This window comes from Heliangelus exortis, chromosome 3, assembly GCF_036169615.1.
Source record: "Heliangelus exortis chromosome 3, bHelExo1.hap1, whole genome shotgun sequence".
Taxonomy (NCBI): Eukaryota; Metazoa; Chordata; class Aves; order Apodiformes; family Trochilidae; genus Heliangelus; species Heliangelus exortis.
Genome location: NC_092424.1, coordinates 105,395,240 through 105,417,769, shown reverse-complemented (window position 1 = coordinate 105,417,769; position 22,530 = coordinate 105,395,240). Strand labels below are relative to the sequence as shown.

Below are 22,530 nucleotides of genomic sequence, written 5' to 3'. Positions count from 1 at the left end.
TTATCTTCTCTGACCTTCAGCTGCTAACTGAGAAGGGTGCAAATCTCCTGTAAGATCTGTGTCTTGCCTCTAGTCCCATACACGTGTCCTAGATACCTGAAGATTTGAAAATAAAATTGGATGGCTATGTTTCAGCAACTGAGTTCTACACAGGCAACCCCCCAAATGCCTTTGGGTACTGCAAGGAAAGGAGACACTTAGTACTTTTCATCTTTCTCTATATTTGTAGTTGTTTTGTGTGCCTTTATCTTGTCTCTTCTTATCTCCTCTTCAAAGCAAACAACCAGAGTGTCTTCAGTCTCTCTCAAACTGGTATCTTTTCCAGGTCTCTGGGCTGCCTATCTCTGATCCTTTTCAGTTTCCACTATATGTTCATGGAACTGGAACCACAGGTACTGAATAATAACTGTTTACTTCTATTATTATTATGGTTTCTGTTGAGAACATTGCACAGTTTGTATTACTGTAATACAGATGTGGTATTTTCAGTCTTTTCTCCATTATCTTTGTTTATTTTGTTACTACTTTGCTTTTTTGCCCACCACTACCCATGGAACACAAGTCTGAATTGCTCACATCTATGTCCACATTCTCTGCCCACCAAATCCTTACCATTGCAAGGCAGTGCATCTTACCTAAACTTTCCATGCATTGTAGACCTGAAGTCTACACTAGACTAGGGATCAGTGCCCGAGCTTTGCATCATGAACCTAGGAAATGGGCAGAGGGTTGCTTCAGGAAGCCACACAGGAAAGCACTGTGAGGTTATGTGTGGTTTAAGGCAACAGAAGTGAGCATTTTAAGGAGCTAAAGGAGGGTGTAATCAGAGTGCACTTGGTTGTTGTCTCAGAGGAGCTCTGGATAGGATTGTGGTTTGCAAGGGCTTAGTTAACACAAAGATAAAGAGAATATTTCAGCAGCCTAACACCAAAGCAAGACTTAGCAAAATGCTAACTACAAGGAAGAAGAAGTAAAGATAAGATTGGGATAGTGTGGGGTGCAGATGATGTGCTGAAACTGAGAAAAAAGGAAGGAAGGAAGGAAGGAAGGAAAGAATAGCACTAGAAAATAAAATTCTTCAAGTAGAGTTGCAGCAGTGAAAAATTTAACAGAGATACCAGATAAAAGGGGAAAGATAGTGAAAGGTCAAGAAAAAGAAAGGCAAATGGTGAAGCAGTCAGCAGAAAAATAGCTTTTGGAAGCATAAAATAAGAACAATTAGGTAGCTTCAGAAATGAGCTAAATCCTTAGACAGAGTAACATGACTCCATCATTGTCAACTAATTCATTCCTGCAGATAAAGTGACACTTAGTGTTACACTTCACTGAAAAACCTGCCCTGTGTCATAATTGGCATGTTGATATGTTGGGGTTTTACGCCAAAAAGTACTATTCATAAATCTGAATTCTTGCCAATTAAATAAATATTTTGATATTTTATTTAACTTGATTAAGCATGTTTTCAAAGAATTTTTACAAAAATAACTTCTGGAAGTTTTCATTCTGTATTAAATAACATCTGAACTAAATAACATCTGAACAACAGGATGTTCCCTTTCTTTTCTGAGCCCCAGCTGGTCTTGAAATATGAACTTTAACCTATTTTTTCAGTCTATCCCTTATCTTAGTATTAAATGAGGTTTGGTTTCATTTGAGTGATCAGCCTAATGAATCACTACATTGTTGACAGCAGAGACAACCAACAGTCATAAACAAACATAAAGCAAAATGCTCTGTCTTCACTGAACCCCTTATGTAAAGGAATTGCAGCTACAGTGGCAACTCATAAGAGACACATTTTTCAAAGGTGCCATGGACTGGTTTTCAAACCCTCAGGCTCCAAAACAGAAGCTGTATACAAGAAGGAATTCATGCCCAATGTGAGAATCTGACCATATAATTTGATAATTAAAACTGGAGTCATGGTAGGATGTCACTCTGGCCCCTGGGACATCACCACATGTGTAGGCAAATAAGGGGTAGCATGTTATTTCCATTCTTTCTGACTATATGGTGAAGTTAATGAAAATAACATGATTTTACTGATAAAATTGTACTATAATTGGAAAGAAATTCTGACTAAAACTTCAGATGATGAAGCCCCTTGGCTTTCAGAGAAGGCTTTAATAATCAATACATGGACGTGTTTATAAAGTAAGGAAATAACTTGCGTATGCAACATGTTCACTGTGGGAAATAATAGGGACAAGTTGGTATTCTGAATTCACTTCTCTTATGTTGATATTCCATCAAAGTCATACTCCATCAAATCTGAATTTCATGTGCAAATATATGACTGTTACTATTGTGGATTTTTGAAGACGTGTTCTTCTTCAGCAATACAATAAGGACAAAAAAATTCTCATCCTAGTGAGAGGCTGTTACTTTTTTCTTTTTTAATTCAAACTGGTAACTTCCATGAACTCAGTGCAAGCTGTTGAACTCATTTTGCTCAGAACAATTAATTCATCTTTTATTATGGGCCACATGCAAGGGTGGATTTAGGTATACATATTTCACTGACCCACCCCAGACCCAGAACACAAGTAGACATTAAAAAAATTGCCTTCCCACTTTTTTACTTCTGTTGTCCCTCCTTCCTCCACTCCTTCTTCTAGGCTGCTATATTGAGTTGAGAAAGGAGCCCAGACAGAGGGTTGGACGAACCTTCTTCTCAGACAACTTTTCTAAAAATCAGAAATTTTGGTTATCATCAGTAGAACTGTGCTCTTTGATCAGCAAAATACGCAGCTGTATGGATAAGCTGGAGATATTTCAGTGATACAATGAAAAGCCATTTTAGTGATAATTTTCTCGCAAATCTCTATGACTTGTGGCCAGTCCTAGAATTTAAAATCACAGCTACTACAATAATGTTTCTAATTCTGAAAATATGTTTACCCTGGGAAGGAAACTGAACCCACTGCTTGTTAAGGCTCTTTTTAGGAAGGTGTCCAGAAAGTGCAAAGCCTTTGATGTCAGTACCAATAAGCTGAATGACATGTCCCTTTCCTTTCTAACTTTTCAGAGCCTCAAGCCTATCAGGTGCAGTTCATCATCCAGTAATGAAATTACCTGTCCCATATATAGATTAAAGTTCAGTCCCCACCTGACAGCCATATCTGATATTACTCTTATGGCTTCATACATTTTTTTTATCATTCTGATGTTATGCAGAAAGTATTGACTCATTTTTTTTTTCTTTCTTGAATAACATCAGTGCCTTGGTAAAATGAAAAACACAAAATCTTTCTCCTCCTCAGATGAGACACTGGATAAACCTAACTATTTCCATGTATCATGTGCAGTCTTAGTCCACAAAGCCTTCCTGATGTCACAGGGGGCATCTTCTGCAGTATTCATTATCTAATATTAGGATAAAGCTAGTAGTGAGGACCTCCTATGCCCTGTAGGGCAATTTAATCTGTTTGTGGTTCTATCACTATGACTAATATGAAGACATTTTTTCTCTAAGAAAAACAGTGCCTTGAACAGGCTCAGGAATAATATAGTAAAATTCCATGTACTATTGTGTAGAACTTTGTGTTGCACAATACAAATCAGTTAAAACTATCAAATTGATGGATCAGCTTGAACACTGAGTGAAGGTGACATGTCAGACTCTTTGAGTGATCATTGAACAGCTATCAAAAGCTGAAAGTCTGAATCTACTCAGTTTCCCATCCAGTAGATGGAAAAACTAGCTCCCAAAACAACTGGAAGTTTTAAACACTGCTCCTCAGTGCATTTGTGAGCGGCAGAAGCCTGTAAAAAGAAAACCAGCAAGGCAGTACTGTAAATGATAATTCTTACATTCAAGGTTTCCATTTAATTGATGTGTAATTGTAGTGAGCCTGTTAGAGGAGCATGTTGTGGCAGATAAATGTTTGAATAGAAAGAAAGAAACTGTTTCTTTAATGCAAAACTGAACTTGTAGGTCTGGAAAATAAATCGAGTCTCTGAGAAATGACCAGCTGCAGCAATGAAGAAAAGCACAATAGAAAGCACAGTGGTGGTGTGAATTAATTTTGATAAAGCTGTTGAAATTTTGCAGGCAGAGATGGCATTCTGTGTACATTAAAGACTGTGGAGACAGCATGAGCTCTGGCAGTATGAAGATAATGGAAGGTTGAAACCATGGGAGAGATGAAGCAAAAAGGTGCACAGATTTTCAAGTTGGAATTCTCAAAAGCCATGGTTCACTGAACCACTTATGTCAGAGCACTCTGTTCAAATATGGTATTTTTGCAGGGCTGGCAATACTGGAACATTACAACCTGGATAAAAGGGATGTTTAAAAAAGTGCCAGTATTTCAGTGGAAGTCACTGGAACAGCAGCATGTAATCTTTCTACAGGAAATCCCTGGATTGTCATTGTGAAATAAATGGGTTATTTCTTAGTCTTACCTTTTTTGCAGATGCAGTGAAAGAGACAGTAGAAGAGCAATTTTCCATTGGCAAGCTTAAAAGGAAGCATTTGAATGGAAAGAATGGATAAATAAGAACTTGGAAGAAAAGCAAAAACATGTAGAAGGTGCTGGTTTAGAAACCCATTTAGCCATGTCACCATGTCACCTTCTTAGTGTGAAGTTAAAGTAAAGGTTTTCCTTCAGCAGAATTCAAAACTGAATTAAGAGTTCCCAACTTGCCACAGTTGGAAAGTACAATTCTTTGCCTAGGGACAGACAAAACAAAATGATGGAACTGAGAAGGGTCATACTGTGAAAGGAGAGTGAATTAAAGGTTCAACAGAATCAATACATTTTCTTGTTAGTGCAAAAAGAAGAGAGACCCTTTGTGCAGGAATATACTCAAAAGAACTAAATAAATATGTAAAAAGGAAACATTTTCCACTACCTACAAGGATAGAAATTTTGGAGGAGATGGCTTATGACAAATATTTTTCTACTCTTGATGCCTCAGCAGGCTTCTGGCAGTGGTTCTTAGACAAACAGAGTGTATGTTTATGCACCTCCAACCACGTCCTTTGGGAGACAAGGTTTCCTCCAGTTGCCATTGGGTTAAAGTTAGCACCATAGGTTTCTCGCCAGAAAATACAACCATTTTTCTCTAATGAGGGATGTGCTAAGACCAAAGCAGATGATACTGTGATCTGGGAAACACAGTAGAAGTCTAAGACCAATGTTTCCAAGGAGCTCCCAAAGAACCAGAAGTGCTGGGCCTTGACCTGAATGAGTAATAGCAACCAAAAAAAAGTGAATATTGTGTAGTGGGTCTGTTTCACAGGTCAAAAAAAAAAAAAAAAAAAGCAAGAAGAAAGAGAAAGGAGAGGAAGGAGGGAGGGAAAAAAAGGAGGGAGGGAGGAATGAAGGAAGGGAGGATGGGTTTTTTTTATCCTTAATCATGGCTACATATTAGCCCAGGTTCATCAGAAAGGTTCCTCCCAACCAGAATTACATGCAGCTTTATACATACGACACATAGGATCAGACATGCTCTCATGATGGCAAAGCCAGAAACTTGGTTGTCTATTTCTCAAGGGCATGTAGTGAATAGGCCAAAGGTTAATAGTTTTAAACTGGGAGAGGGTAGACATTTAGGTTAGACATTAGGAAGAAATTATTTACTGGTGAGACACTGGCACAGTTTGCCCTGGGAGGCTGTGGCTGCCCCCTACTTGGAATTGTTCTAGGCCAGGTTGGATAGGGCTTGGAAAAACCTGATGCAGTGTTAGGTGTCTCTGCCCATGGCAGGGGGGTTGGAAATAGAGGATCTTTAAGGTTCCTTCCAACCCAAACCATTCTATGATAAAGAATGAAGAAGATGCAAAGATGTAAGACCTGTAGCTGGGTATCAGAAGGTATTTGAATGGTTCTTTCTCCAGAGTTTTAATTTCACTTCCAACGGATACACTCAGAGAGTAGGAATTTGCCAAAAGTAATTGAGAAACACAAAGAATGAATGGAGATAGTATGGTTTAAAATAGATTGGTCTGGAAGATAAGCTGTGTTCTGAGGTCAAAGCCCATGGTTTCACAGAAATAGCTGAAATAAGAATTTTTATATTGTCTAAGTCATGTGAATATTGACATCTCCCAATAAGCTAAAAGCATGGGGATTTCTTAATGACCAAAGAGATAAAAGCAGTGTGTGGCATTTTTTGGCACTGGTTGTGAAAAAATTGCTGTCCCTTGACTAGTCACCACAGCAATATAAACCTGTCACCCATGTTACCTGTATCCCTTCTGGGCTGAGTCAGAACTCCTGTAATCTGTGTAACTCCAGGAAACATCATATCATCAGTCAACCTCAGCTTGAGCCCAAATAACCACCTGAAGGCAGTGGGGAGACACAGGCAGAACAGAGAAATAGCTAACAAACTTCTGAATGCCAGGCAATCCAGAGCTCTATTTTGCTGCAGTGCTAAAGTGAACAAATAAATAGATTTTAAGTAGTGGTCAGAATATCTTGATGTTTGAATGTAGAAAGGGATCAAATAGTAGAGGCAAAAGTATGATATTTTTCTACAGTCTCTTTGATAGACATACTACAAAATAAAACAGTAACATATCACAACACGTTGAGGAAGCTGTGGACAGAAAAATAAACAAAAAACGTTTTTCATTTTTCAGAAGTAAATATAATACAAAATAATACAAGCATGGAATTACATAAAAATATAATCATAGAATAATCACCCATAAGTTATTGTGTTTTATCTATGATTGTTATAACCCAAGGACAGAAACCAAAATAGAAAATACAATAAATATTTCTTTCTGATGTCTCCAATGCTGATGAATCCAGGAAAGAGATTTCTGCAAGAAATCTCTGAAATAGCATGCTCTCGTTCCAGTCATCAGATAAAATCCTAATTACAAAGAAAATGTCTTCCTTATTCAAAAGTATGCCCATCTCATAGATCACTGCTTATCATTTGGTTGAACTGATGTTAGGTGTTAAATGATCATAGTCCATCCTGGGAAATGTAACCAAAATATGAAGTCCAGGAGAGAGAGAGTGAAGAAATAAGAGACTTTAAAGATAACTGCCATGATGCATTGTAACATGGTTACATTTCAAGCCAAAACTTGATTTTTTATTCACAAGCTAAACTGAAATATTTTGATTTGGGAACATCAAAACAGTTCAAGTTGATCAGATACATGAAAATTAAATTTACCAAACAAAACGTTCTTAACTATTTCCACAGTCATTATTTTTACTGCAATTAGCTATGGTAGATACGAGAGAGAATTCAAACTAATAGAATTTCTTATGACATAAAATCAGTCTTTTCTACCAATATATATATTCATTAAAAGGTTTTTTTGTTTGCTTTTATTTTAATTAGGTTTATATTTATCATCTTATTTTATCATTTTATCATCTCTCTGCTATTATTAGCAAACTAAAGAAATTTAATCTAAAAATAAGGGCACAAAATAATTGTACAGAGCTCACTTTCAACCTGAACATGGCATGATTTACCAGAATATTCCAAGTACATTTTCAGAAATGTATATGAAAATTTTATTACTGCACAAGAAAAAATCTTAAACTTCTATTCTTCTGACTGTAAAGGGAGAACATCCAAATTGCACAATACTCTGATTTTGACTGGGACACGTCCCCCCTCAGCCCCTCAACACGCATTCTGAAAATCTGCTGCACTGATCATTGCTTCCAGCTATAATTTATGAATTGTAATTGTTCCTATGTAGAGAAATTTATTTGAATACATTGCTAGAGTCTGTAGCTGAGGGATTTTATTTTTTAAACTCTGTTAAAGAAAGCCAAAGCAAAGCAAAGCAACGATGAACTGGCAGAGTGACTTATTTCCAGTATATTCTCGGTCTCCTCCCTTCAGGGACTTCCAGCAACCAAATCAGAACATTGTCTGGAGTCCAGTGAGGATCTGGGGCTCTCACCTTTGGACCTTTGGCAATTTGCTCTGAGCTTTCTAAACCGTTTGCCTCAGCTGCTTGCTACAGACTATATAAATGGAGGTCCAAGTCAGAAGGCTCATTCTCCCTCTGAGGTGGTAGAAAAGAGGTGAAGAAGAAGGAAAAACTGAGAAAAAGCAGCAAGAGTGTTCAGGGCTCACCATGGGCCCTGTGCAGCTCTTGCTGCTCCTGCTGTTTGTCAGTAGTGGTGTTCTCACACGTAAGTACTGTCTTTTATGTTAGTGCTTCTTGCTGCTATGTTTCTGAGCCCCTTAAAACAATAATGGAAAAATCAGCACCGCAATGGCTTATAAAATTGGAGAGGGAGAATGTGGCAAAAATGTTATTTCTTTCTGTAGGGTTCTGTAGGACTGCACAATTGTAGGAGCATCCTAGTGTAGATAAAGTCATAAATGTTGCCCAAAGTCTCTTGATCAGGTCTCTTGATACAGGTTTAATGTATTTTGCAACTTGTAAGAAACTCTCAAAATTTATTTTTGACCTGATTGTTTTTCTGTAATGCTGTCTTTTTAAACCCCTGTGGACATACTGTATCTGGAGATACCATACAGGCTTATTCCTCCTGTTGATAACCTATTTTGCAGCAAATGTGAAGATGGACAGCAATAAATCAAAATGTATTTGGCAGGCAATATGACATTTGAAATACAATTTTGTGTTGAAGGAACAGTCAACAATAGCAGTAGTAAAAGAAATAGGCCAGTAGAGGGCTGGGTTTTATTTTTCCTAAGATCAAAAATAACAGCCTAGATCAGTATGGTGCTGTGGGTGTGAGGTAGCTTTTCTTCCCAAGAAGTGTTTTTTTAGAATATGAGACTGTAGTGTTACTTAGGACCTGAGGAACCTTAAAGAGGGAGTGGGTCTCAGGCAAATTATGCAGGTCTTGGTTTATATGCAGACCAAATTCATCATCCTGAGTATACCTCTTTTGAACTAACATTCTGTTGTTGACTGATGTTATATGATTTTAAAGGATGTGCAAGTTTCTAGTGGTTATCTATAGTGTTATTACTATTACAATAGTAGTAGGAATAGTAACAGGAGTATTACTGTTGCTATTGCTATCACTGGAGCTCATGTTAAAATTTATATCTATAGACTGGTCAGTCTTAGAATTCCCAGAATGAGAACCTTGAAAGTCTGCAGAGAATACTGTAGAACGGGAATTCCTGTGTGATATTCCAAAAAAAGTGACATAGCATAAAATTAATGCATAAAATCTACTAGATTATATTTTATTTTATATTAAATAGAGTAAAATGGGGCACACCTGAGACAGATTGGAGCAAATGATTCTTCTTAACTTGAAAAGGCTTCTAGTCAGTGTTCTTTTCCTCTGAAGAATGACCTCTCAATATTCAGAATAGATTTAGTCACAGAGAATTGCAGTATTAATCATCAAAGTTATCCTTTTTTAAAAGTACAAAAAGCAAAATATAACCATTCATCCATTAAAGTATTTTGGTGTGCTCAAATAGAGTAAATCTTAATGTAAACTGTGTTATAGGTATCATCTGTCTACCTCTATATTTTGTGTCCATCTTTTATAAATATTCATTTTCACATAACATAGGGCTTTTAAATATAGTTTTTTTATCTAGAAGCTGATCCTTCTCACTTTAAATCAAAGTGATTTAATTCAGTGAGCTTAATCCAGTTCTGAAGTTTTGGTTCACAATACGGCAGTTGCTGTAACTCTCTAGATTTGACTCTGTACTGTCAATTTTAATAGTAGCTTTGTTAGTTACATCAGTGTGCCAGACTACCTCAGAAGTTGGGATGAATTAAAAAGATCTTACAATGAAAATGTAGCATTTCTGTTTATATTCCTATAGCCCATGTTTTATAGCTATAAACTGCTTTTCCAGGTTTTAATTCTTGTTTTTATTCTTTACAGAAGAAGAAACTTCTGAAAGTGGAAATCCAGGATGTTCAAGTAATTGATTTCTTGCATTTACTTTTGTTATCTTATGTCACCATATTATCTGCATACATCTTTCAAAGCTTTATATTTCCTATTCCATAAAGCTTCATCTGAAAAAACCCAAACCAGAAGTGATTACAGTATTATGAGGTCTTTATTTTAGTTATGCATAATTGGCTCAAAGAATTTTGAAAGTTTCCTAAGACTGGAGAAGCAAAGATAGCTTTCTAAACTTCTAAAATGGTCCCATTAAGAAACTACTTCCCATTGTTCTGTTGATTCCTTGTTAGGTGCAAATCCCTTAATCTAGAAATCCCTTTTTATCAGATGGTTATCAGTGAGTTTACATACATTACACTTTACTGTGGGCTGCATCTCACTTCTCATTTACCCTTCACAGTGGCTGCTGAACCCATAGGATTGCCCTTGACTATTTAACTAAATACCTGTAGAATAAATCATCAACTCTGTCAGCAAGAACAGCAGTTGCTTAAAGCAAGTGGAGACTCAGGAAATGCTGACTTCATGCCCTGTCTGTAATGAACTCTGACTGTCCCTGACTGCTTGGTTAGATACATAATGTTCCACCATGGGGTCAAAGTACCAAATGAGTTGTTTTGTTCTTTGTCCCTTCGGGTCTTCCGGGTATTTTGGGGCTTGGTTTTGTTTTGTTTTTTAATTTTCTCTTATTGGATGCTTCAGCACCATTTCCAGGCAGATGGGTTTATGTCAGCTGCCTGACTTCTGGGCTTTATTGCCAATAGCTTGTGTATTTTTGCCACAATTAATTATTTGGTATTTGAATTTCTACTCTTGCCACTTCCCTATTCCTTTTCCATTTGTGTCTTCTCAAAAGCAGGGAATTAAGCAATAATTAACCATTTGGCTTAGCAAAGTAGATACTGGCGTTACAAAAATTTCTGTTAAAAAGTTAATTACTTAATTCAGTTTTCTAATGTTTGTAAGTTGTTGATTACTGTATGATAGCTGCTATTAATGATATTAATTCTGTTTAGCAATTACATGAAATTAATCTCAATAAAACACTACTGAAGTATGTAAAACTTCTAAAAGTGATAGTCAAAGAGGAAATAGGAGATTTATAGCAATACTCTTCTGTCTGAATATGCAGTTCTGTGACATAAATGGCAAGGTAATGTTGCCATTGGCCTCTGAAATGATGAATATTTTATGGAAGATAAAGTGTAAGCTACAGTGATGGCATGCATAGCCAAGGAAAATCAAACAGATTTTATCGTGGGTGTGAGGGTTTAGGTCTTTTTTTCTTTCTTTTTTTTTTTTAATAAAATTGGATCAGGATTCTAATATGTTCAGGCAGTCACAAATAACTACAGAGAACCAATTTAGGAAATTGCTTTTTACTCAGCATCACAACAGCATCCCAGTCCCAGTGATGCTCAGTCTAAATAGAGGGAACAGTAACTTGTGGTTTGGGTAGACATAAAATATCACTTAAAGTGCTCGATCATGGGTATAGTTTAAAATGAGGCCTGCAGTTAGGAATGAATTGTAATTGAGAATATTGTTTGGCCTACATCATGCATTCCAGATACCATAGGATTTTACATCCCTGTATTTGACACTGAGCCAAAATATTCTTTTCTTTATATCTGTTACCATGTTCATGCCTGCTTGTAGGGTTTAAAATTACAGATGAATTGCTTCTGTAAGCAACAGGGACATATTGAACACAGGTGAAATTCATCCCTTTGAGGAAGCTCATTAAGTTTTGAATCTTCCTTCAATAAAAAGGGAAAGTGCTCTGCAAACGCTTTTCTCTGGCTTATTCTTACACATAGCTTAGTGCTTTTGCCATGGTCTGGATGGTCTTCATATACCTAACATTTATCTCCATTAAAAAGGGTCTACTTTAGTAAAATTTGCTGATACAATAAGTGAATTAACGCAGAGTCTGAGGAAGAAAGATACTCTGTAAGTTCAGAGAAGATGGTTTTGAGGAGTTCTTGCTTTGATGTTCTGTGTTTTTCCGTGTTTATATGCTTTCATTCTCATTCATGGGACTGAGATAAAGCAGCTCCTTGTGTTTGAATTTTACTGAGAAAAGTGAACTGAAATGAAAAATTTTACTACAAAAACATTGGAAACTACCATTTGATTGGCTTAATTTAGATGAAATAGGTTAATTTTTAAAACAGTTCCACATCTTTTCTCCTGATTGTGTCATTAACTTTAATGGGCTGTGATTTGAAGGTAGGGTTGTATTGTCAGATCTCATCAAACAGCAGTGAACCCAAAAGCTTATCCTTCCCCTAACAAGTTTTCTCTGAATATATGCTTCAGAAAGTATCCAGCTGACATGGAGGCACTAATTCTTTGACTGAAAGTTCTTCTGTAGTGAACATGCAAGGAAATGGTGGGAGAGTCCTCATGCTTCCTTTATATGTGGCACTCAGTTACACAAAATTGAATGTATATTGTGAGTTTCTATGTATTTATTTTCTATGAAATCATAAAACTGCTCATGTTTTCCTAATTGCAGAAGATGCAACGAGATTTAAACACCTCAGAAAATATGTTTACTCATATGAAGCAGAAACATCAAATGGGATCACAGGAACATCAGATGCTCGAAGTGGGTCAAAGATCACTTGCAAGGTAGGGAAAGAGGAGTAAATACAACCCACTGGGATTGTGTGCTGAATAACCTGGGAGATATCAACTGGGGAGCACCCTTCTGTGGTTTTCAAACAAGGTCTTTTGAGAGTCATGCAGACCAGGCCTTCCCTGTCCTAGACAGAAAGCACTGAAGATTTTGGAAGTCTTTCATACAGATGTGCCAGTGCCTTTCTGGATGTGGCTATACTTGTAGATGAGGGAGTACCATCTGATAGTTCAGTTTTCCTTGACTCCCAGGCTGAGTCTACCCACGTCCACCCAGCAGTTCTAGAGTTGAACTGAAACAGCTCCATGATGCCATAAAGACCACTTGATAGCTCCTTGATGGTAAACCAGGCCATGATCAGGGCTCTAGGAACAAAAGGTCCCATGGACCATTAAACTATCCAGTATGCCTCCATCTCTTGCAAAATGTTCCCAGCACAATTTTTTTTTCTGAAATGGAGTAATTGGGGAAATTATTTTATCTATGTATCTACACACTATTCTGACAGAGTCTAAACATGGATTAGTGTGATAACTTAGGTTTTCATACAGTTCTTATAGTCCTATACATTTTCAGAACGTAAGCTACTTGATTTCCATGTGTATTCTATATTCATGCCATTAGCCAAGCAAATAACTGCTTTCATATCTTCTCCCTCAGGTTACCTTAACCTACTTAGAGTTCTTTGGAATCTTTCCCAACAGCTGCTTGCAGAGTGATTCTGACATTCAACCAATTCCAAGGAAGACCATATTTTCAAAACTGTAACTGGATGATTCTGGAAGCACTGTAAAGAAAAATGGTAAATATGTTGTATTTGTGTTTTCAGGTTGAACTGGAGGTACCACAGCTGTGCCACTTCATCCTGAGGACAATGCATTGCTCCCTGAGGGAGACATTTGGTGTTGACACTGAGGGAAAGCCCATGTTGAAAAAGTCAAAGAACTCAGAGGACTTTGCAAATGCCATGTCCAAGTAAGCAATATCAATTCATCACTTCCTGTAGCCTTAACATTAAGGCATAACACGTTACAGTTTGAATGTGTTTTTTCCAGGCTTAAATACATTTCATGGTAACATGACAGCTTCATAAGCTGATTCTAAGCAAAGCTCTCCCTGATATAATTTAGGGCTAACTTTGCACAGTTCTCAGTTTCTGGTAGGGAAGGTTTATTTTTCTCTATCCAGAATTTTCACAGGGAATGTCTTTGTCATTTATGCTATCTACATCAGGAAATTGCTGGGTAGTCCCTTAAAAGTGCACTGCTCCTTGTAAGCAAATCCTAAAATGGTTGTCTGCAGCTGGTTTAAGATAATTTTCCTTTTGCTGACATGGTACCAAGACTGCAATAGAAGGGCATTTGAGACTGAAGTCCAGGTTTCCTATCATCATCTTTGATGACCTCTGCAACTTACCTTTTCCTAACTTACCTGCTTGCGTAACTCAGTGCTACTACTCCAGCCACCAAACATGTTTGTCAGTGTGTGTTTTACTCTTGCTTCTTTCAGTGCCTCAGTATATTCACTCTTTTTTCACAAGGCATAGATCTCAGAACAGCTTTAGACAGTGTTAAAATATGTTTTTCAGAAAACAATCAAGGTTTTATTTAAAGACGGCAACTTCTAGAGAATAATTTCCATAATTTTGTAGCCTGCTGCAGTCGTTAATAATTACCTCACTCTCAAAATTTACTTATCTTCTCTCTGATTTTGTGCAATTCCAACTTCCAGCCATTGCTCTTGATGTTTGTTTGTCCTTAGATGACGTAGTCTGGTGATATCAGAATGTCCTTGGCTAGACTTTTGCTGTTTTAATAGTAATACTCTGTAACAGTAAATTATAATAGACCAAGATAAACAGGATGCTTTAGTTGTAGTCCAGCAGTGTTTTGATAACATGTTATTCACTGGATGGCTTTAAAATTATTTCATAGTAATATTGAGATTTTTTTTTTGACAGACATGAGCTAAAATTCAGTGTTCAGGATGGAACAAAAGTCAAGCTGTATCCAGAGAAGGATGAACCTCTGAATGTACTGAATCTCAAGAGAGGGATCATCTCAGCTCTGCTTGTGCCAACAGAAACAGTGGAAAACATAAAAACTATTTCCATGGTAGGTATTTTGAAAAGCATTCACTTGTTTTCCTTAATAAATGAAATAAATATCACCTGTGAGAATTAATCCTGAAGATAATTTGCAAAAGACACAGAAATTTAGATGAGAAAAAGTGCTTCTCAGTTAGATCAGAAAATGTCTGACAGTATGAATAGACACTGATATCTTTCTTCTTTCCAGGATACTGTATATGGAACATGTGACAGTGAAGTTGAATTCAAATCTAGAAAAGGAAATGTTGCAGAAGATATTTCAATTAACAGAGACCTGAAAGCCTGTGACAACTTCAGTCCCATCAGAAATTATGTCAGCCCTGTTGCCATTGTAAAGGGACTAGTAAGTGCACCATTAAAAAGCTACATCACTTAAAATCACAAACTACTACAAGTACATTTTGTATTTATCCTCTAAAAGCTTACTTAGATTTTCTGCACTCTTGTGTTAGATCAAACTGTGATTTTATTGGCAGTCAGTAGAGAAAAACAGATGCAGAGAAAGGGTATAATTACCTACTTTCATTTTCTTCTCATGAATTTTTAAAGGAGAGCTTTTCATAGATGGAGTTGGTGCCACTGACTGCATGATAACCTATTAGATCACATCCGAATTTTTAACGTTGGTAAAAATTTTCAACATTCCTCTCTCATGTAAAGCATCACCAAAAACCTGATGTGTATGTGATATGCAGGAGCTGAGGGTTCTAAATGCCCCAAAGCATGTGGTTTGAAATCCTTTTCAGGCTACCTGTATACCCACACTGATCAAGTGCAATGTCTTGCATGAATATTGGAAGATTTCTTCCTGATATCATGGCATCTGCTCTTCTGAGTGTTTACCCTCAAAAAAAAAAACAAACCAAAAAAACTAAAAAAAAAGAGCATCCCCTGTTATGAGGGGCCTGAGATACTTTAAAAAATTAAACTGATTTCTATGAAGGAGTCCTTTGTAGACAGCAGGGGATCAGTCAGGAAGTAACTACTAAGCCAAACACCTTAGTGAGGCCTGAGGGAATTTTCTTTGTGAAGAGACTTACAACTGAAGATTGGTGCTGGCACAATTTTGTCTGATTGAGAATGATTCCAGTTATGCACCTTTGTTTCCAATATGCTGTAACTGTTAATATTAGGGGAAAACTGTGGCAGTCTTTAAAACTCTGTTTTTTTCCTATACAATATAAATTTTCCTATACAATATAAATATAAAATGACAGCACAACTGTTTGTTTTACAGAACATCCCATTATCTACCCTTCTCAGCAGCACTCAGTTCTGTCATTATAATATTGATGCAAAGAAAAGGCATATAAGAGATATTGTCTGCAGTGAAAAACACCTGTTTCTGCCTTCCTCGTACAAGTAGGTTGCTCACAATTTATTACCCTTCATTTATAAATATTCATTTTAAATGGTGACATTTCACATCCTGCCCTGACTTCATTCACAGCTATGGATTTTGTTCTCAGGAAGGCAGGATGCATGGCAAGACCCCTCAAAAGTAATTAGAGTAAACTAAAACACTGAATTTTTCCTTTTTTCTGCTAGAAATCAGTATGGTGTGATGACAGAAGTCAACCAGACACTGAAGCTTGAAGATACTCCAAAGATGAACAACCGGAATTTTGATGGAGGTATAGCTGCCATTCTCAATAATACAAATATAGGGACAAAATACAAATATAGGTTAAATGCAGGACTTCTTGTTTTTAAACTTCGAATTTAATAAAAGTTGCAGTTGGGGGACCAAAACAATTCATAATTTTTAATGAAATTTGAGATATTTAGTCAAGAAAAAGGTTGGGGTATAAAGTGGGAAAACCTGAGAAGTTTAAAAACATTCTGTAATTTTAAATAGTCCTTTTAATTTTAATTTTGAAATTATTCTTGATAATTAAAAATATATATTTAGCATAGGAAGTAATTTTAATCTTACTGTAAATTAGTTTAACCCTTTTTAGTGAATAATAATTTCTTACACACATTTCAGCTTCAGCTAACAAGTGTAAACAGTCTGTGATTAATATAAATATGGTTCTGAAACATAGTTTTTTGATACATGGTCATTATTCCTAGTCATAACTTTTTTCTCCTGAGACATATTCATTAAAATTTGAAAGAGTGTGCTGATATACAAGGTGTTAAGGAATCCTCTTCATGAAAATTTAAAAGAATTTATGCAAATAATTGACGTCTGCAGAATTATATTTAAATTCAGTTCCATTATTTGTAGAAATTGTTCAGCTGTTAAGCTTCAACAGTTATGATATAAAATAGTGTACAGAGTTTATACTAGATGTATGACAGAAGTTGAAAATCAACACAGCTCATTCATAAAGACATAAAAAATGCAATTTTTTTTTAAATTGCTAGATGGACTGGAAGAGAAGGGACTTGCACTGGAAAGTACAGATGCCAGATTTCCCAGGCAGGGCGATGCTATTCTGAAAACACTTCAGGAACTGCAGAAACTTTCAGCCTCCCAGCAGAACCAACAGAGAGCAAGACTCTTCTACAAATTCGTTTCTGGGCTCAGAAGTTTAAATAACAGTACTCTTGGCTCCCTTGTACCAAAGATGATGGAAACTTCAAGGTGTGTTACAACAGTTCACTGTGCAAGTGCACCACAGTTCAGTGTCATAGCAAATGCTTTCTAAAGCTGATGATTTGCTGCAAGTGATTTTAAATTAGATGTTAATTAGATGTAAAGAGTGTCTCAGAAAGATAATTATCTAAAGAGAGTAAAACCTGATCATGTCACATTTTTTCCATCAGGAATGCTGTTAACTGGAACCTGAGTATTAAATATGTGAGAACAGTATAAGGATTCAAATATGTCTGAAAGTTCTTGCCTTCTATGGAGAACTAATATTGATTTGATCATTCCCCATCAATTCTTCCAAATTTATTGGAGAAGCCGAACTCTAAAGTAAAACACAGCCCTCTACAGGGCTTTTCTCCTCACCACCATTCCAAACACATATGCCAGATGCAATCCTGTGGACACTTTATTAGAACCAAATATTCTTCATGCATTTTGCTCAAGGACAATGACTGTAATTCCAAATGCCCCAGTCTGACTAATAGCAAAGAACATGGTTTTGAAAGTGAGATTTTTGGAGACATGGGTAGGCACAAGTCTTTTTGTTCTGACTCTGCCCTCCAATCCTCACCATTACCTTTTTGTCCTAGCTGAACTTGGGTCACTTCACACATATTTTATGTACTCAGTCCGTAGAGTGACTAGAACCTAAATCTAGTTCAAAATATTATAATACTTAGAGTTGTGAAAAACTCTGTTGTGGAGGAAAAAAATCTCTTCTATGTAATTATAGTATTGTTAATGCTTTATTGTTGTTAATAATTAATCATATTATCAGTGTAACTTGTAAAACTAAGAAGATTCTTTTTGATAAGCAGTTGTGTGACTTGCTTCCAGACATACATAAGCATGTGTCATTTGTAGTAAAACACCTTAATAAACCTGTCAGATGTTTATTTCAAACATACAACATGCAGGAATAACTGCAAACAGAGAATTAAATGATCAAAGCCATCTGTTTTCCTTCCAGTTCCATCACAGTCCAGGCCCTGGTACAGTGTGGGACTCCAGAGTGCTATGGTGCTGTCCTTCAAATACTGAGAACTGGAGATGCCAATCCACTTGTGGTAGACCTGGTCACATACACCCTGGGACTATTGCCTTCTCCAACTCCAAAAAGAATACGGGAGATTCTTAACATGGCCCAGTATCAGCCAAGCAGAGCTTCTTTTTATGCTTTGAGCCATTCTGTCACTAAGTAAGTAATGCTAGCATGTAATTGCACCAATTAATCTCACAAAAGCCTTAGAATGCTTAAACTCTCAGAGTAGCCACTTTTTGAAGATTTTTTTCTTCTCATTAATTTGGCCTTTGGGAATAAAAATGGACATTTCCTATTTTATCCTTTTGTTTCTAATGTGTTTCTCTATTTCCTCAGGTTCTACAATGAGAAGAAGATTGTGACAGAGGAAATAGCAGATGTTGCAGACTTCATGATGTCTCTGCTTGGCACTGATTGTTCTGGGGAAGATGAACTCACCTACCTCACGCTTCGGGTATTTTTATTTCCATCTTTCCTTGTGCAGGCTGTTATTGTACTACATTAAAACTGTAACACATGCATCACTCTGCTTCTCTTAATGCAGAAGAAAAACACTTTTCTGTGTTCTTATCAATGACAGGCTATAGGAAATATGGGTGCAGTAATGGAGAAAGCGAAACCCAACCTGAAATCTTCTCTCAAGACTTGTATCAGAAATGAAGCTGCATCACTTTCAGTCCAGAAAGCAGCCATCCAGGCATTCCGGAAAATGACTATTACTGAAGAGGTAAATTGGGCCACAAGAACCAGCATAAAATGTCTTCAGTTTACCTAAACTATTAACAGAATTTATTGAATATGCAGTATTTCATAGTTTTGCTATCTCCTTTTTAGCTGTCTCCAGCTAAATAACTCCTTTTGATACTTTGATTTCCCTACACATATCCAAGATGTTCTGCAGATTTCAGAGTTAGAGGGTATTGCTCCTTTGAGATGCACTTGCTTTCTACATACAGTCTCAGTTTAAATGGGAACTTTGGACCTGTGTCTTAAATGGAATTCTGCTTACTTAAAGGTGATTTTAACTAGCAAATTACTCCAGATTGTAATGAATTTAACTAAGAAAGAAACAGGTCCCTATTTTTTGCTGTCATTTCATTGTTACTTTTAGTAATAGTACTGAATTGGTTTATATTTACATCACAATGAAATTAAAACACCTTCTACAGAATGGGTATCATTATACAGAGCAGTTCAGCATCATATAATGAAATATTTTCAATGTCAAGAGAAATGCTCTTGCTTCCAAAGCTTATCAAGAAACACCTGGAAACAGAGCTCACATTCTCAGTTTATCTACAAGTTTATCTACAAGTATTAAAAGCTTTTATTATTACTTATTTTCAAACCAGTTTTGTTTCTGCAGCAGATGATTTTGATCTTTTCCTGTACTGAATGATTATTTTTTCTAAAATTTGAGAATCTGTCTGCACACCAAAACACTTCTGATACCTAGCAATCAAAAATCAAAACTATTTGTTTGGAATACTTTCTAAACAAACCAAAAAAAAAAAAGAAAAAAAAAAAAAAAAAAAGAAAAAAAAAAAACCCTGCCAGATACAGGATGGGAAAATCAGTTTTAGTAAATACATAATTTCAGTCACATTTTCTGCCAGAAGAAACTACCAAACTAGCTTCAATTAAATATTTTTGGTCAGGTACAGAATATACGGTACAGAAATAGTTATACAGTCCTCAAAAATTGCATCCTGAAAATTATTTCACCCCATATATTCCCAAAAGAGTTAAACAATATCATCTACCAGCCAGCTCATCAGTGCAAACCTTCCTCCACCCATACAGGACCGTTCAACACTTCTGAAAACATTCCAAGAAGGTGATGCACCTACAGACAAACGTCTAGCAGCCTATCTCATACTCATGAAAAATCCCTCCCCAAGTGACCTCACAAAGATTTTGAAAGTCCTTACAAAGGAGAAGAATGAGCAAGTGAAAAGCTTTGTTGCTTCACACATTGCAAACATCCTGGACTCTGAAGAAGTAGGCATTGAAGAGTAAGTAATAGTTATACACTGGTCTTCTAGGAAGAACAAAGTTCTGACCAAAGTTGCAGTAGTAGTTATTTAGTAGTGCATTTTTTTGCTTGGGTTTTTTTGTTTGTTAGTTTGTTTTTGTTTGCTTGTTTGTTTTCTTTGCTTGAACAAGCACAACAGCTGAGAATATCCATGGCTGTGTCAGAGCAGCAGCATCTTCCATCCCTTACGTTTATGTTTGCTATTATTTTGTGCAGAAAATTAGCCATTTACCATGACCTCTGCTTTATGGATGTTTAAGTGGCACAAGAAATGCCTCAACTGAGACTAAATGTGGTTTTGGAATTTATACTAATTATATTTGCATTTTATCCTCTTTCCTAGTCTAAAAGGCCGAGTTGAAGAAGCTTTGAAAGGAAACCAGGTTCCAACAGCCAAAGATTTCAGAAAATTCTCACGAAATTATCAAATTTCAAAAAGAGTTTCTGTCCCTGGAGTTGATCCTATCTCTGCCAAAGTAGAGGGAAATGTGGTATTTGATCCAAAAAGCTATGTACCTAAAGAGACCATGCTAAAAACCACCCTGGATGTGTATGGATTTAACCCAGGTGACATCTTTGAGGTACAACAATTATCAAAACTTTTGCTACTATTGAACTGTTTTCTTTCTCGTTTCTGTTTGCTTATAACAACTTTCTCTGAATAATGTATTGTTTTTACAAGCTTTGGGAGAAATTTAAAGATCACTGTGATTACAAGGGGACTTTCATTTGATCTCAATGAGCTTTAGAGCAAACCATCCGTTACGTGATGTCACTTGCCACTGGCTGGATGGACGACCCTGCTGGAATTATTAAAGGCCTCAGCTAGGCTAAATGAACCCATCTGTAACAAATTGACTTCATGCTAATGAATCATTACTGGCACACTGAAGTACTCATGGTAGATTTTAAGTAAGATACAGCCTATGTGTAGGTTTTTTGTTGGACCTCACCACAGATAAAATTTATTCGAAGACCTGGTATTCCGTATCTTCCCTTGAGAATCAGACTTGTGGAATACACTGAAAATGCATTGTTTGTTCACTGGAAAGTCTGTTTATTGTAGAGCTCCAAATAAGTGGGGAAATTGTCTCAATCACTGCATTGTCCTGTTCGTTTCAGCTCGGCTTGGATGGAAAGGGGTTTGAACCAACACTGGAAGCTTTGTTTGGGGAGAAGGGATTTTTCCCAGACACAGCAAGCAAGGCCTTGTACTGGGTTGATGGCAGAGTGCCAGAGAAGGTTTCCAAGGCACTTTTTGACTATTTTGGTTACTCTCGGGATGGCAAACAGGATCAGGTATCTAAAGGATCATTTTTTACACAGTAGAATATTCCTATCTTTTCACAATAATTACAACAGTTCCTTCTCTATTGTATATAAGCCTTCTCCTCTTCTGGTCAGATAAAATAGAAATCTAGGCAACAATGGTTTTTCTTACGTATGTGGGACAGGCCTTTGTCTGGGGACAAATCTGTAAGAAGTGCATGTGTAGATTATCTGACATTCACTAAGTACCTGGTTTACATATATGATATTACAGGTTTGTCATAAATTGGTGTTACTAATTTCTGACTGAATTTTCAGGATATCATGAAAGGAATAATGCTTAACCTTGAAAAAGTGCTGAAAGAATTAGGCAATAAAGAATCTCCTGAAGGAAGAGCATATCTTCAAATCCTGGGAGAAGAACTTGGGTACATGAAACTAAATGACTTCAAATTGCTGGGAAGCATGATTTTAAAGAGCATTAAAACTCTTCAAACTGTTCCTGAAGTGGTATGTATCTGATGCACCAATGTGTATTATGAAATTGTTTTGTTTCAGTTTTTTTCTACAGGACATTTTTAAGATTTAGGTTGTATTTTTCTATTAGCTAAAGAACAGGTAGTTGATACCAGCATGAAAATAAAATTCTTTAATACAAAATTTCCAGTTTAGTCTGAAGGGCTCTGAGAAACCCATGAAGACTCTTCAGTAACCAAGTGGAGTCCTCCTGCAAGATGGGTGAGGAGAAGGGAAAAGGGAAAGCCCAGTCTTTATGTATCACAGAATTATCACAGTTGTAAGATCACCTAAGACCTAAGTAGGATTGAGAAATCTACCAGAACAATGCTTAAAATCTTAGTGTTGGCCATTATGTTGTGCTACTAAATTTCTAATCATGGGCATATATATTAGTATTTATCAGGAAGTCAGAGAATCATAAAATGTTTGGGGTTGAAAGGTAGGAATATTTGGTAAAA

General features: G+C 36.5%; 1 protein-coding gene and 1 long non-coding RNA gene across 3 annotated transcripts in view; one reads left to right on the top strand and one right to left on the bottom strand.

The window, feature by feature from the left end:
* Positions 1-7,979: 7,979 nt before the first annotated feature.
* Positions 7,980-22,530, top strand: part of APOB (apolipoprotein B) — a 36,773-nt gene continuing 22,222 nt past the window's right edge. For both annotated transcript variants that reach the window (XM_071742038.1, XM_071742037.1), the window contains exons 1-16: positions 7,980-8,126; positions 9,828-9,863; positions 12,373-12,488; positions 13,325-13,470; positions 14,456-14,609; positions 14,793-14,948; positions 15,843-15,967; positions 16,154-16,239; positions 16,979-17,198; positions 18,178-18,405; positions 18,586-18,703; positions 18,830-18,976; positions 20,053-20,264; positions 20,628-20,865; positions 21,407-21,583; positions 21,872-22,063. In XM_071742038.1, coding sequence (XP_071598139.1) covers positions 8,069-8,126; positions 9,828-9,863; positions 12,373-12,488; positions 13,325-13,470; positions 14,456-14,609; positions 14,793-14,948; positions 15,843-15,967; positions 16,154-16,239; positions 16,979-17,198; positions 18,178-18,405; positions 18,586-18,703; positions 18,830-18,976; positions 20,053-20,264; positions 20,628-20,865; positions 21,407-21,583; positions 21,872-22,063 — 2,409 coding nt within the window. In that variant the 5' untranslated portion in view covers positions 7,980-8,068. The remainder of the gene's footprint in view (positions 8,127-9,827; positions 9,864-12,372; positions 12,489-13,324; positions 13,471-14,455; positions 14,610-14,792; positions 14,949-15,842; positions 15,968-16,153; positions 16,240-16,978; positions 17,199-18,177; positions 18,406-18,585; positions 18,704-18,829; positions 18,977-20,052; positions 20,265-20,627; positions 20,866-21,406; positions 21,584-21,871; positions 22,064-22,530) is intronic.
* LOC139795264 (uncharacterized) lies at positions 18,263-19,758 on the bottom strand. Its single transcript, XR_011725437.1, has 2 exons — positions 19,389-19,758; positions 18,263-19,326 (listed from the first exon to the last, which is right to left on the bottom strand). It is a non-coding gene; the product is annotated as an uncharacterized lncRNA (long non-coding RNA).